Source organism: Chanodichthys erythropterus, chromosome 20 (genome assembly GCF_024489055.1).
Source record: "Chanodichthys erythropterus isolate Z2021 chromosome 20, ASM2448905v1, whole genome shotgun sequence".
In the NCBI taxonomy this organism is placed as follows: domain Eukaryota; kingdom Metazoa; phylum Chordata; class Actinopteri; order Cypriniformes; family Xenocyprididae; genus Chanodichthys; species Chanodichthys erythropterus.
In genome coordinates, this window is record NC_090240.1 from 17,717,990 (window position 1) to 17,734,344 (window position 16,355).

The following is a 16,355-nucleotide window of genomic DNA, read 5'->3' on the forward strand; positions in this document are numbered from 1 at the left end:
ATTAATATTATAAAGCCACGAGAATAGTTTTGGTGCACCAAAAAAAAACAAAATAACGACTTTAATATCAACAATATCTAGTGATGGGCGATTTCAAAACACTGATTCATAAAGCTTCGAAGCTTTACGAATCGTTTGAGTCGAATCAGTGATTCGGATCTCCTATCAAACGGCTAAACGGCTGAAATCACGTGACTTTGGCGCTCCGAATCACTGATTCGATTCGTAAAGCTCTGAAGCAGTGTTTTGAAATCGGCCATCACTAGATATTGTTGAAAAAGTTCGTTATTTTGTTTTTTTTTAGCACACAAAAAGTATTCTCGTCGCTTCATAACATTAAGGTTGAACCACTGTAGTCACATGATCTGTTTTAAATATGTCTTTAGTAGCTTTCTGGGCATTGAAAATGTTAACTATCTTGCTGTCAATGCAGGCCTCACTGAGCCATCGGATTTCATCAAAAATACCTTAATTTGTGTTCCGAACATTAACAAAGGTCTTATCTTTGTGAGTCAGCAACATAATAAATACAATCATTAAACTAAAGTAATAAAAATAAATTGTTAAGATTATAATGCTGATGTGTGGACAACTCTAAAATGAAGTTATGTCTTAATTTTGCATGATCTTGTAAACTTTAATAAATGCACCAATAAAAAATGAAGTTTGTAGAGCTGTTATGAGAATGAGAGTGAATGACATTTTTCCTCTATAGACTCAAAATTAAATACATTTATTTGTTTTGTGGACTAATTGTAACAACATATACAAAAATAGCAAGGGTGTCTTCATAGGGGACTCTTTGCAGAAGACGTCAGGGAAAGGAGAACTGAAAATCACCAGCATAATCAGAATCATGTCTTACACAATATTAATGAGATTAATGTTAATGAAGCCTGCAGAAACCAGAATCAAACAAAAGAATCTCACATGTCCTTTACTATTATTGCACAAACGTTTACACAAATATTAACAAAACTGAAGATGTGAAAGCAAGACACATGAAACATTAAATAGCTTCAGGCTTGTAAAGGTACCAAATAAACCTAAAATCTCAAAAATCAAGCATCATTTACAAATTCATACAATCACAATACACAAAGTCCTTTAACACAAGTTCAAAGTATTTAAAATCAGAACTAAAGAGATATTCATAACTACCTTAGGCTAGATGTTTTTCTAAAATTCAGAATCGATTCAACAGCCGAACAAATATATTTCTACGCATTTCCTGAAACCTAATGTAGGCTTAAATTTTAGAATTAATCTTCTCATAAACAATCACAACACTTTAGTTGAATGCTCTTTATGTGTATTCTCATTTACACAAACATATTAGTTTTGAAATACATCTGACGTAAGGTTTCTACAAATAAATCAGAAAAGTTAATGAGAAAAACGGTTGTATATTTAAATGATAAATTGATATAGCTTCTGTTGTGCAACACTCAGTGTAAGGCAAAGAATTAAACTGCTATAATGAGATTCTGAAATTGTATTAATTTACATGTCATTTAAATAACACACTATAACTTTTCACATTTGATTTCACTACATATGTATAAAGTCAACAGGTTAGCATGGATAAGTTACATATGTGTACATTTCTTTGAGAGTTCCTGAACGAGGGATTTATGCAAGAAGTCATGTCAAAGTGTGTGTGTGTGTGTGTGTGTGTCTCAAGGCTGTTGCTGATACTGGCTCTCAGTGGCCGTGTAAAAGTCCTCCAGTACACTCTGCAGGTACTCAAAGGTGGGCCTGTCCTCCGGCTTGTTCTTCCAGCACTCCAGCATGATGTCGTACAGCTCTTGAGGGCAGGAGTCCAGGCGCTGCATGCGGTATCCTCTCTCCAGAGCACGGATCACCTCCGGATTCGTCATTCCTGAACACACCAGAAACAGGTCAAATGATTTCGCTAACTTTCTTCTGTTACCATAAAGTTAGTTTCGGGTCATTCTCTGGAAACTATACTATTGCTCCACACCATATTATTGGTCTTGTGCAGAAAATATATTGTTAAAAAGAGAAACTTTGAGTTTGACCGTGCCAAAATAAGTGTATCCGTATAATGAAATATGATAAAGACTGAAGCTTCTGTTTGGACAGGGTGCTCATTAATACTCCCTCAAATATGATGACAGGAAAATCACAGATCTAGACTGTGTAACAGAACGTCTCTTGCAGAATAGCTAATGTTACAAACATTTAAAAATACACTGTGAAAATCATGTTCAAATGTTTGTGATCACAATTTATTTATTTTTTTTGGAAAGAAATGGACACTTTTATTTAGCACGGATGACAATAAAGACGTGTCTATTGTTACAAACAACTTTGTATTTATCAAAGAATTCTGAAAAAATGTATCACGGTTTCCACAGAAATATGAAGCAGCACAACTGTTTTCAGCATTGATAATAATCATAAATGTTTCTTGAGCAGCAAATCAGCATATCAGAATGATTTCTGAAGGATCATGTGACTCTGAAGACTGGAGTAATGATGCTGAAAATTCAGCTTTGATCACAGGAATAAATTACACTTTACTGTATATTCACATAGAAAACTGTTATTTTACATTGTAATAAAATTTCACAAATATTTCATATTTCATTTGTTTTTAATGTAGTTTTGATCAACTAAATGCAGCTTTGGTGAGCAGAAGAGACTCTTTCAAAAACAAACAAACAAAAAATAGAGTTCAGTAAACTCAGCTGATTTTATTAACCTTCCTGTTATTTTGCGGGTCAATTTGACCCATTTTGATTTTAGAGGTGTTGGAAATACTGGTTAACCTTTGTTTTTTCTTGACATTTTGTGACTCATTTAGGGTCATGAACATGCATGTTTCAGCACGCTGATGTTTGGACATATACACACATAATCACTGTTAGGTTTGTGATGTTTGTGGGTCAATTTGACCTGCATATTTTAATGTTCTAAGACAATTGTACAGACCCAAAATAATAAAAAATTTTTGGTTATATTTTGCTATACTGGTTTTTCTTACCCTTATGAAGGTAAAATGAAGCTTTTTCCAGCTTATTTCAATACTGAAAAATATTTAGTCAGCCACAGATAGTAAAAAATGAGCTTTTTAAAGCTATCTGAAATACTTCCCTATGTTATTTTCTTGAGATTTGGTGATTTTTCTCATTTAGGGAATGTGCATACAGAAATTTTATACAATCTTACTGTTCTTCGGTCAATTTTACCCAAAAGCAACTGTACAGACCCAAAATTAAAACACTTGTGTGTTGTGTGTCGGAGTCCTGAAGCGTCTGTCCCACGTTTTGAGCACAGACATGAAAATGACTTTTCCAACTTAAATTGTTAAAAATCTTGAATACTTCAGAGCACAGACTTGAGTTTGTAAAAGTAAAGTTTAAAGTTATAGGCACTTTATATAGGCAAGTTTATGAACATTTAAAATCTAAAAATACAACTTGTTATATTTTCTATAAAATGCATATTTTACAATACATGTTCAACTCTAAAGCCTCAAGAAAATCAAAGCTAAATATCCAAACAAGTTCTGTGCCAATTTTAGGTTGATATCTCAAATAAATAACTTTCAGTAAGATTTTTTGTGCGCAGTACCAAACTTTTCCACTAGATGACATCCAGACTCCACCGGTGACCAATATAAGAGTGATATATTTCCTTAATTTTCAAAATATTTATGAAGTACACATCCTATTTGATTTGAATTAAATCCCTAAAACACACATAACACATACGGATAGAATCATCTATCTCTATTTCTCTATTGTTCTGTCATTTCTTTTGAAAATCAGTCACCAAATATGAAAACTATAGTCTGAAAGCCTTCAAACGATATATAGTTTGTCAAGATTACTTTATTGTTAGACTAAGATATTATAGTTATAAATGTGTAATCGAGGGGCAGTCTTAAAAATAGTGGTTAAAAACATTTTTATAAATCATAAATTCAGAAATGGATTCTTTGTAAAGTGTCAAAAATAAAAGCTATTAATAAAACTATTTATGCATGATTGTATGTTTTTTTCATATTGTGATTTTTGGGGAATTGTATTGAATCCAGTTCCGCACCATAACGAGTGTACCCAGAAATCAAATGCATGAGGGTCAAGAGATATTTGTAATCTGATTTGATGCGTCTAATTATTATTATTTTTTTACTAGGTTAAGTATAAGTGTGTCATTTTCTAACGAATTTGAGTAGACTTAATAGTTTAATGTCAAGAAATGTACTTTTGTAGACTTAAATCATTTAGGTTTATATAATATTTATTATATAAAGGCAGTCGGTTGCCTCGAATTATTTGAGTTGTGTTAATTGTTGAGGTTGCCAGTGTAAAATCAATCAAATAACAGTTCAGCTGCATAAGTGGTAAAAACAGGGATGCAAAAAGGAGGCACGAATGGCTCCATTTCCAGAGAATGACCCTTTTAGCATATTCACAGTGCCCTGAGGTGACCACTAACCTGGGTACGGCGTGCGACCGTAGCTGATGATTTCAGTGAGCAGAATGCCAAAGGACCACACATCGGACTTGATGGTGAAGGACCCATAGTTTATGGCCTCCGGAGCGGTCCACTTTATAGGGAACTTTGCACCTTAGGTCACAAAAAAACATATTAACACTGCTGACAATAACCTATAAAAAAAAGTTATCAACGTATATTAAATCTGCTTCACTGTTGGCTGCCAGAGAGCCAGATCAGACTGACCTTCTCGGGCAGTGTATTCGTTGTCCTCTATGATACGGGCCAGTCCAAAATCAGCGATCTTACACACTAAACTCTTGTTGACCAGGATATTAGCAGCACGAAGGTCTCTGTGAATGTAGTTTCTCTGCTCAATGTAAGCCATGCCTTCTGCTATCTAAAGTCAGGGAAAGAATTAGATTACTTTTAATGACACAGAGTTTGGGTCACTGAGAGCAAGAGAACAATAGGTTAGTCAGCAACAGGTACGATAAGCTATAATGAGTCTGTGTGTGTGTGTGTGTGTGTGTGTGTGTGTGGGGTCCTGGTACACCGTAGGTTGTGTGTACAAATTTGGTCAAGGTCAAACATTTTTAGTATTACTATCCTTGTGGGGAAATTTGTACACACAACGCAGGGTTTACCAGGACCACAAACTCACAAATGTTTGGTCCCCATGAGGAAAGCAGCTCATGAATCATACTAGATCAGGTTCTGTTGAAAATGCGGAAAGTTTTCTGTGATGGTAGGTTTAGGGTTAGGGGATCGAATTTAGTTTGTACAGTGTAAAAATCATTAGGTCAACGGAAAGTTCACATAAAACATGGAAACCATCATATGTGTGTGTGTGTGTGTTAGTGTGTGTGAGCGTGCGTGTGTTAGCGCATCCTCTTATCGGTCAGGGCAGATTCACATCTTGTTAAGTGCTTGCAATTCTCTTCCTCTTTCCAACTCAGTGTCGCACCCTTTTTTTTGCAACCATCACCCTCGCTTGAATGAAATATCAATGACAATTCTTATGTCGTACTTCCTCAACCACAATATTTCTTGTATATTTTTAGGATAACTTTCATATTACCTGATTCTCGATGCATATTTTACTGTTTTAAATATCACTTGCACAATAGAGAGAACAAACTGATATAATCTTGGATGAACAGGAACAAAGAGAAAGGGGAATAGATTGTCATGTTAATGGGAGACTCCACCCTCTCTCTCACACACACACACACACACACACACACATCTCTGTACACAAATATTACTGTCAGTCGGTTATCACATTTGAATATTGAAATCTGCTAGGACAAACCTGTCTTCCACCACATGTGATTCTATATGGGGGAGGAAAGCAGGTTAACTGAACAAATGAGAGCTTTAAAGCCTCACCTGCGCTGAGAAGTCGATCAGTTTGGGCAACTGGACACGGTTCCCTTCATCGCTTTTAATAAAGTCCAGTAAACTGCCTGAAAACACACACACGCACAAACAGATAAATAACAGAAGGCTATGCTTTCGTATTGGAGAGGCTGAAGTCACACACACCTTTCTCCATGTACTCTGTAATGATGTATATGGGCTCTTCTTTGGTGACCACAGCGTTGAGGCGGACCAGTTTGTCGTGCTGGAGCGTTTTCATCAGGTTGGCCTCCATGAGGAAAGCTTCCACAGACATACTGCCAGGCTTCATAGTCTTCACTGCCACTTTTGTGTGCTTGTTGTATGTAGCTGAGAAGAAAACGGAGACGGGTTTTACACTTATTAGTGTTCACTACCTGCTCAAAGTCTGACTGGACCCTGTTTCAGATCAAGTTCAGGATCCGGTCAGATTTTTAGGAACAGGTTCGTGTTTTTTCTCAGGTTTGTAATTAATGAAACAATAAATTGTTACTGTCATAATAATGATTTTTGTCATTGTGATTTATATATGTGACCCTGGAGCACAAAACCAGAATTGAGATTTATACAGCTTTCCATTGATGTATGGTTTGTTAGGACAATATTTGGCAAAGATACATTTTTCATTTATAAAATCTGGAGTGCAAAAAAATCTAAATATTGAGAAAATCACCTTTAAAGTTGTCCAAATGAAGTCCTCAGCAATGCATATCCACTCACAAAAATACATTTTTGATATATTTACGGTAGGAAATTTATAAAATATCTTTACTTAATGTCCTAATGATTTTTGGCATAAAAGAAAAATCAATAATTTTGACCCATACGGTGTATTTTTGGCTATTGCTACAAATATACCCGTGTGACTCATGACTGGTTTTGTGCTCCAGGGTCACATATAGAATACTTACATTTTTATCTAATGTATTTTCTGTTAATAAAGCGATAAGACACCATTGTTAAACTTTTATATTTATAATGTATTTCCAAAATATATTAATAAATAAATAAATGTAATCAAATATAAGACATCAAGGTTATTTTTATTATATTTATAATAAATATTCAACATAAATTAATATATATTATATATAGTTCATATGATGCATAACACTAATGTAATTTTATTATAATACATAATAAAATGTTTACATATATTAATAAATAATTAATGATAAAACACACCAAGGTGTTTTTATTTATAATAAATAATAAATATTAATCACATATAAATAAATATTAAATAAACCAATGGAACATTTTTATGTCAATATAATATAATATAATATAATATAATATAATATAATATAATATAATATAATATAATATAATATAATATAATATAATACAATATAATATAATATAATATAATATAATATAATATAATATAATATAATATAATATAATATAATATAATATAATATAATAAGTCCAAAAATATCCATTGCTCATTACTAGTATAGCACTGTATGAAGCACAGCTCAGAAAGACGTGACTTTAATACGCGGGAATTGGCGTTACTAACTTGAACATGATGTGAATGTGCGTGGGGATTTCTTTCAGCCACCTGCAACACTCCTGATTGCGTAGATTTCTATTGAAATGACTGTATTTCGCCCACAAACACTCACTGAACATTGAAAAATGTGACTGCACCTAAACTGTATTGATATTGAATGTGGGTTTATTGGCACTTCACTGCCAATGCCTGAAACACTTCAAATTCTGGATTTAGAGTCCTAACCATTATTCCAGTATTTTACTGGAGTACACAGACACATAAGAAATACATATTACAGCAAGCTCAATGTGTCTTACCCATCCAGACCTCTCCAAACTGGCCTGCTCCCAGACGTTTATCCAGCTTTAGGGACTCGCGTGGGATCTCCCAGGCATCTTTCTCCCAAGGTTTTTGAGGTTTGGGACTCAGACAGGGAGTGGTGAGAGATTGGCACAACCCATCGCTCTGCTCTGTAGATGTACATTTATTTGATTTGTTAATGGTAAACCGACTGAGTCAACAATCGTGTTTGTCTATTATCCAATGAAATGTGCCATTATGTATGTTACAGTAGTCCACACTTTGCATTTTATGCTTACTTTTGTAGTGGGCGACCAGATCCTGCAGGGTGTTGAAGGTGATGCGTGGAGAGATGTAGAAACCGCCGTTATCCAGTGTGCGGATCTTATAGTGCTTCACAGCGTCTCCTGTTTGAGGGTCGCAGTCTCTGACAGACAGAGAGTAGCTTCCTGAGAGGAAGAGCAGAGGAAGAGCTTGTGGATGAGCGGATGAAGTAAAACTGTTACCGGCACTGCTAATGCTTCAAGATTACACTCCTTGTGTAAAGAGCTTGTGTCTGGACGTACCCTTGGTGGTCTCACTGTCTCTGATCATAAAGGACCCTATTTTGTTTCCAGAGGCCAACAGCTGTCTCTCTGCATCCTTTCTGCTGACACCTTTAAAAAACCACCTGAAGACACAGACATAAATATAGATCAACTGTACGGTTATATATACACATACACATACACACACACACACACACACACACATATATATATATACAGTATATGTGTGTGTGTGTGTGTATATATATACACTACCATTCAAAAGTTTGGAACCACTAAGATTTTTAATGTTTTTAAAAGAAGTTTCGTCTGCTCACCAAGGCTACATTTATTTCATTAAAAACACAGTAAAAACAGTAATATTGTGAAATGTTATTACAATTTAAAATAACTGTTTCCTAATGTAATACATTTTAAAAAGCTGAATTTTCAGCATCGTTACTCCAGTCTTCAGTGTCACATGATCCTTCAGAAATCATGTTTTGCTGCTCAAGAAACATTTAATGTGTACAATATTTTTTTTTCAGGATTATTTGATGAATGGAAAGTTCAAAAGAACAGTGTTTATCTGAAATCTAATCTTTTGTAACATTATAAATGTCTTTACTGACACTTTTGATTGATTTAATGCATCCTTGCTGAAAAAAATTAAAATAATTTCTTTAAATTCTTCTCAAAAAAATAAAAATAAAAATTCTTCCTGACCCCAAACTTTTGAACGGTAGTGTATAATGCTACAGAAGCTTTGTATTTCAGATAAATGCTGTTCTTTTGAACTTTCTATTCATCAAGGAATCCTGAAACTGTTTTCAACACTGATAATAATCATAAATGTTTCTTGAGCAGAAGATCAGCATATCAGAATGATTTCTGAAGGATCATGTGACACTGAAGACTGGAGTAATGATGCTGAAAATTCAGCTTTACATCACAGGAATAAATTACACTTTAATATTATATATTTCACAATATTACTGTTTTACTGTATTTTTAATTAAATAAATGCAATCTTGGTGAGCAGACAAAACTTCTTTTAGAAATATTAAAATTCTTACCGATCCCAAACTTTTGAATGGTAGTGTATACTGAAAGGAAACTTTTTTTTTTTTTTTTTTTTTGCATTTCCATTTGCTCCAATAGCAAAATAAAATATCTACGATAGCATTTCTTTGACTTCCCAAAAGAGGACAGAAATAATGGAGATTAATTACAGTGATCATAAATGAATTTTCCATTATTTCCTCAGCCGCTCTATTATAAACACTCATGCAGCAGTGTTAACTACTTTTCTGAAATGAAATGCCAAAGTAATATAACACAAAGTATTTTAGATGTACATTAAAAAAAAATTAAATGAAAGGATCCACACTGTGAAATATTTTTTTTTTTACAATTTAAAATTACTGTTTTCTCTGTGAATATACAGTAAAGTGTAATTTATTCCTGTGATCAAAGCTGAATTATGACAGCATCATTACTCCAGTCTTCAGAGTCACATGATCCTTCAGAAATCATTCTGATATGATGATTTGATGCTCAAGAAACATTTCTACACACACACACACACACACACACACACACACACACATACATATATATATATATATATTCAGATACAAAAACCTCTAAGTTGTTTTCTTTTAAAAGAGCATTTTTTTCATCAGGCTCCTTTAGGTTTAGGTTCAGTAATTTCACTCAATTCATTGGTATTTAACAAATTTGAATGTCTTTTGCTGCCAAACCAGCTAAGTCCATGCGTGCTTTTTTTGCAGAAACCTCAAAGTCCACCTCTTTGGACAACAAGAAACATTAAAACGTCCGTTTCTGTCAGTTTTACAGCAGCAAAAGGAACACTGTTGTGTGCTACTCGTGAATCCTGTCATTGCCACTGCAACAATGGACAAAACCTGATGAAATCGTGCAGCTCGGCAATCGAAAGCCAGCTCATATACACACCGTCATTCATCCTGAAATCATATGATTGGATACGCAGTTTTTGATTGGTTCTTCTGTGGACTTTTGCTGACAAAGGGAAGTGGCGTCTGGCGGTTTCTGCCATCTCATTTTTGATGACTACAAAAGCACACAAACTATATTTACTCACTCTTCAGTTTCCAGAGTGTCCTTGGCAACATAGTTACTGGGGATGAAGCCCTCCTGACCAGTGCTGATAGACGCTGCTTTCCACCACTCACCTGACCTAAACACAACAATCAATGATTCAATCACTCAATCACTCAATCAACCAATCAAAGAAGCGAGATGTAGAATCAGAGGCCTACTTACTCCTGAAGGATTCTGAGTCTGTCTCCTTTCCTGAAGCCGAGGTCACCTTCATGCATAGCTTCATAGTCGTACAGAGCGATGGCAATGTTCTCTGAAGCTAAAGACAAGTGGAATATTCAGTGTGAAAGAGCTGTGATCACACATTCTCTGCTCTTCACAAGCTTTTTTTAATAATAGCAAGCAGCGAGCCGAGCACGGTTCCAGCAGGGTTTGAGGTGAGCACGTTCTGTCTTATACTATGGTTAAAGTTGAGACGAGTAATTACTATTAGTAAGCGTTGCACACTTTGAGGTTCAACGAAATGCGGGTGAAAACAGTATTTACCATCAACGGCTCCAGTAACCATCCATACATGTACACAGTATTTTCAAAATTTTACGATAATCTAACTTTCTGAATGAAATCTCCAACCAATGTTCTAGAAATCAAAGACACTTTGACTTACTTTCTGCCCCTGAAGTCGCTGTCTTGGTAGCTGATCTGCTCTGTAGATGGAAAAATAGGTGCAGCATTTAAGACAACAAACATTTCAGTTCTCTTTTCTGAGAGTAAAAACAGAGTCATCTGAGGCAGCTTTCCAAATAGAGGATATCTGTTCAAACACATAAACATTTCAAACTCTTTCATGGTGATTATGCAAATCAGGTAGAAGCAGCTAGAAACCACCCAAGTGCAGAGTGATAAATTTAAACATGTAAACACACTAAATATAGAGTATATCCTGTTAACTCTCAGTGTTTCTGCCGTCATTTCACCATTTTGTTTAACCATAGACCGGCTATAGTAACCCACATCCAGCCAAACATAATCTTGAATTTGTGCATGTCTTTTTTGCCAAAATTACTTGCGAGATGTATGATACCTGTAGTTCATCATATAAGCAAAGTCAACAGTGATTATAAGGTGTTTGGTTTCATTTCGTATATTAAATTTTCACTGACGGCCCAAATTGTTTTAGCCTAGACGTCAGGGCTGTGTTTGGACGGCTATTAGACGTTAGGGTTAGGGCTGTATCTTCTTTCTGCATCACATTTTAGCAGTCATTTTTTTTAGTAATAATCATAAATTCATTCGAATTATCACATTTTGCATTGTGTTACAATGGAAAAAGTATTTTAAAAACCTTTTAGTGAGCTTCATTTTTCTGATATCCATTTCAAATTTGGAACACAACTTGGTTAGACATCCAAATTACTTGTAAAATATAGATTTTGTACAAAATAAAAAGTTTATTTCAGTACATCTGCTTTACAGTAAGCTTTTTAACCCTTTCATTTTTGGAAGTGCTTTCACTTCTGCTATATTCTGCCGAAGATTACGTTAAAGCTTCTTTAAAAAGCATTTGGTCTGTATTCCAAAGCATTCATGAACCATTTAAGTTCAGATCTGTGCTTAAAAAGGGCAATTAACAGGTTAGGTTGGGTAAAAAAAAAAGTTATGCAAAGTCAAGATGATATTGTACAGCTGTACTTTAGCGGTTCACAGCTCTGTCTCGAAGTAAGTAGAAGTGCAGTAAACGAAAGCAAAAAATATGCTGAAACAACCGATACTGATGGTTTAGCTCATCTCAACATTTCAACTCAATCAGCACTTTCTCAGAAGAAAACAATTCTCAGCAAAACCCCCCCAAAAAAAGATCGTTTTTCAGAAATGTTTTTTTATATATATAAAATATAACTGGAAACTAAAAAATATAAATCAGGGGTCGTTCCTTCCAAACAACGCCCATTTTTGTTGCTCGGAAAGCATGTATGGTACAGATTATGATGGAAACATGTCTGTAATATGCCATACATATTACACATACAGACTAAAAGCACAAAGAAGTGGTGAGATGTTACTTCAGATTAGGATCTCCAATGTTAAATGGAAATTATTTCCCAATATCATGACAAGTAGAGACCATTGGTGCCACAATCAACTTGAACTTCTGCGTCTTCTACTTACGTCCTTGCTCCCTGTCGTGGGGTCTTTGGAGTAATGTGTTGTCAGGTTGCGGTTGTCATCGTTGCCCATCGATTTGCCAATAGGATCCTGCTCCGGTTTAGTCCCCACACAGCCCATTTTGAGGCCTGCAGAGATCACCAAAGAGGAGACTAATGCAGGTTGTAAAAACAGCCATTTCAAATAGAAAATAAAATGCAAATCAGAGATGGTTCCCACCAAACAACGCCCACTTTTGTTGCTCAGAAAGCATGTATGATGCATATTTTGATGTCATACAAGACTCATAGTGTATTAAACACACCACGATTTTGCCCTACAAACAAAATTAACCTAAGTGGTAAGTGGTGAGATGATATTTCAGATTAGGATTTTTAACATTATTTCCTAAAATCATCATAATAAGTAGATTGTAGAGTCCTGGTTGCTACAATCCACTCAAACGTATGTTTTTTTTGGAAGTGCAGCCGTGACCGATTAAACTAGTGAAAGTCGAAATAACCGGGTTCTTGAGGAGACTTCCACGTTGTAGGCTGCAGTTCACACTCGCCTGTGGTTTTGTCATTAACTCTCTCACACATGCACATGCGGAAGCTGCTCAGTGGAAACTGTGGTTAGTTAAGGCCTAATGTTCAAGCCGATTTAAATCACCCTGTGTCACAGAGCAGAAATTAACCAACCAAAACACACAGAGCTGCCTCCTTCACAAATAAGATTCCAGCTGGGATGATTGTTGGAAGCAGAAATCAGCCTTTGAATGAGAGGTGAACGGAGATGTTTCTAAGCTCTTCGGCCTCTCTGTGGCGATCGCCCAAGAACCCTTACATCGAGTCGAACGACAGCAGCAATTCGCTGTAACGGTGTAGGTTCATGTCTCCTTTCCAGTTTGATCATTAACTTATGCACCTTTACACATGACACACGACCTCACACAAAACCACAAACAAAACGACATGTTTCATATTAACGGCCAGTCTGTTTGTCCTGCAGGTGACCAGGATGAAGACGTAGATGTTATTTGAGAATCAGTTGTGTTGAACAGCCGAGTTCTAATTCAAGTTTCCTCCTTCAGTGAATGCAATTAGTTTGAGAAATTTGTGATGCATTAAGAGCTTGCTTCCTTTAGCTTGTTCACCCATGTTCTGCTTTCTCTCTGTTTGAAGTGTTACTTTTGGTTGGCTGTTCATTTCAAATGTTTTTTTATTCTAACTGGCTGACTTGTGATAAAGAAGGGCGCTCAATTTTATGCAAAGTATATTTTTAAAGAACTTTACTTTTGGATAATATAATATTACTGAAATAAAAGGCCACTTAAGTGTAAAGACACTTTCATGACTATGCTTCTTAAAAAGTGCATTTAGTAATAATGTCAATTACTTTAAAGTACATTTAAGTACACTTATTTTGATGTGTTGACTAAGATACTAACGCACTATATTATAGTTTAGTTTACCATTACATACTTAAGTCCTACTTAAGTGGGTCAAAAAAGCACACTTTAAAGGGAAAGTTCACCCGAAAATGAAAATTCTGTCATTAATTGTTCCAAACCTGTATGAATTTCTGTCTCCTGCTGAACACAAAAGAAGTTGATGAGCCGTTTTGACCTTCATAGTATTTTTTCCCATACTGTGGAAGTCAGTGGGATCCGTGAACTGTTTGGCTACCCATATTCAAAATATGTTTTTTGTGTTCAGCAGAAGAAAGAACTTCATACAGGTTTGGAATAATTAATGACAGAATTAATTTTTTTGGGTGATCTATCCCTTTAGGCCTCTTCTTTTAAATATTTCTGTACTAAACGTGTGCTTCTTTTTCACAAGGGGGTTGAAAGCTCTTCAAGCCTTTACTCAGTTCGTCTCCTCTTAACCTGCTTAATTGCTGGCTTGATCACAAGTACATTTCCTTCTTCCGACTCGGGATTTGATAACCGATCGTTCCCGGAGGAAATGTTCAGATTTGCCTTTCGACAGCGTCGCCCATTCCATTCAAAGATCGCTTCGTCCCTCAAAGGCCCAGAGCTCGGACGAACCACCTCCACTTTTCCCACAGGAGCACGAGGAGAACTACAGCTCTTTCCCTTTAACCACACGCATGCAAATGTGAGATGTGTTAGTTCCACCTTCCTTGTCAGGGCTCTCTCATTGTGTTTTGTCTTCTGTCCCAGAATCACACTGTCTGAACACACGGCACGCTTCTCTACTTCAGCAGGCAGACAGCCAACAGAGAAAGGTGAATGTAAAGAGTGTTTAAAGAGTCTCACTTTACATGAGGACATGGATCCTCTGAGGAGGAAGATAAATATTAAAATGAGTCCTCTGATATTGGTGTGTTCTGTAAAACTAGTGAACTATGGAAGTACCAGTATGACTAAAGATAAAGCCTGATACTATTTCGAATAAACATGCAGGTTCCTCAAACACAGGTGACTGCTTTTAAACATGCAGTATCTGATACAGGAACTGCGACATACACTAGAAACTAACCCTGAATTCAGAAAAAGAATAAACAACTTCATTATTTGATGACATATGAACCAATTATACATCAAAAGAGAAGAAGGGTCCATTTTGCATGAACACAACAGCCAAGAGGAAAGACTGCAGCAATGACTTTGGGCTTCAGTTCTACAGATTAGATCAATCTTATGTAATAGCCGTAAAAAATATATGATTAGTCAAGAAATTAGATGACTAACTTGTAGGACTAGTCTAAGCAACAGGCCACTGATTCTAGTTTACAGTGAAACTGCAAAAGTTGGACAGAGTAGCTTATGACAATCAACATTAAGCACACATAGGCTATAATTTATATTAAATGTTAATAGACCTATTAGGGCTACTATTTAACCTAATTTAGCTAGTTATGAAAGGTAGAAACCTCGTTTCAAAAACGAAAATGGGAAATCAACTTCAAAGAAAAAGGGTATAGACGTTAGAAAAAGTCTTCGACGTTTGACTAAAAAAAAAAAAAGATATAATATATATATTTGAAATTATAAATAATAAAATGAAGTAAAACAATAAAATACACATATATATATTTGAAGCAATCTCACCTCTTCAATCGCAATCCAGTCTAAAAGTATTTTCTTTGTTCACAAAGTTTCTCCAACGACGAGAAAATGAAGTCTCTTCACACCGGCTACTCCATCGCAGTGATGCGCTTCACCCTCTCCGAGAGACTGACAGCTTCACTAACTGTCCAGAGGAAGTTGGCGGCCGTGTCTCAAATATTACTGAGATGCCTGAGTAGACAACAGCTTCAGACTCCAGGCGTGTTCCGAGTCAGTTCAGCTCATTCATGCACAATGAGCCCACCCGACTCACATCGAGATCATGAGGGCGGAAATGCCGCAAGCGCAGACTGTAGCTACAGTGCTGTCTAGATAGGGAGCTCAGTGCATATTGAGACACACATTGTGTAGTCAGAGGAAATCTGTCATGAATATTCCGCTTCAGTATCCGCATGCCCTATTCACGCAATTGTCTTTGTAGAACACTGTGAAACAAGGTTTTTTTGTGCTAGTGTGTGTGTGTGTGTGTGTGTGTGTGTGTGTGTAGGTTGCAAAAAAGTTTGCAATGTCACTTTTAACAAAAAAAAAAACCGCCCTCAGCACTTCATTCGGCCAAAATGTCATTCAAATTCTGAGGCATGCGTTTTAAATATAGGATATGTATCACTTATATAGCCTGTATATATGAAAAGAAAAGAAACATTGATAATAAAGGCAGATTTAGACAATGTTTGCTTGTCAGATCTGTGTGTATCTATTAGAAAAGCACCAGAGATAGACGCACAGATGTATTATTGGATTGGAAACAGTTGGTCTGGCCTCAGTTATATAATGACTCTGAAAAACAGTGAGCTTCTAATAATCCTCTATCAGATGGTGGGATTAAACA

General features: G+C 35.7%; 1 protein-coding gene across 1 annotated transcript; it reads right to left on the reverse strand.

Annotated features, from left to right (window-relative positions):
- Positions 1-692: 692 nt before the first annotated feature.
- Positions 693-15,807, reverse strand: hck (HCK proto-oncogene, Src family tyrosine kinase). Its single transcript, XM_067372362.1, has 13 exons — positions 15,509-15,807; positions 12,454-12,578; positions 10,952-10,991; positions 10,507-10,603; positions 10,325-10,420; positions 8,239-8,342; positions 7,972-8,121; positions 7,690-7,842; positions 6,019-6,201; positions 5,863-5,939; positions 4,717-4,870; positions 4,471-4,602; positions 693-1,882 (listed from the first exon to the last, which is right to left on the reverse strand). Exons 2-13 carry the CDS (start codon positions 12,568-12,570, stop codon positions 1,680-1,682), a joined length of 1,506 nt encoding a protein of 501 aa, XP_067228463.1. The 5' UTR covers positions 12,571-12,578; positions 15,509-15,807; the 3' UTR covers positions 693-1,679.
- Between the last annotated feature and the right edge of the window lie 548 nt (positions 15,808-16,355).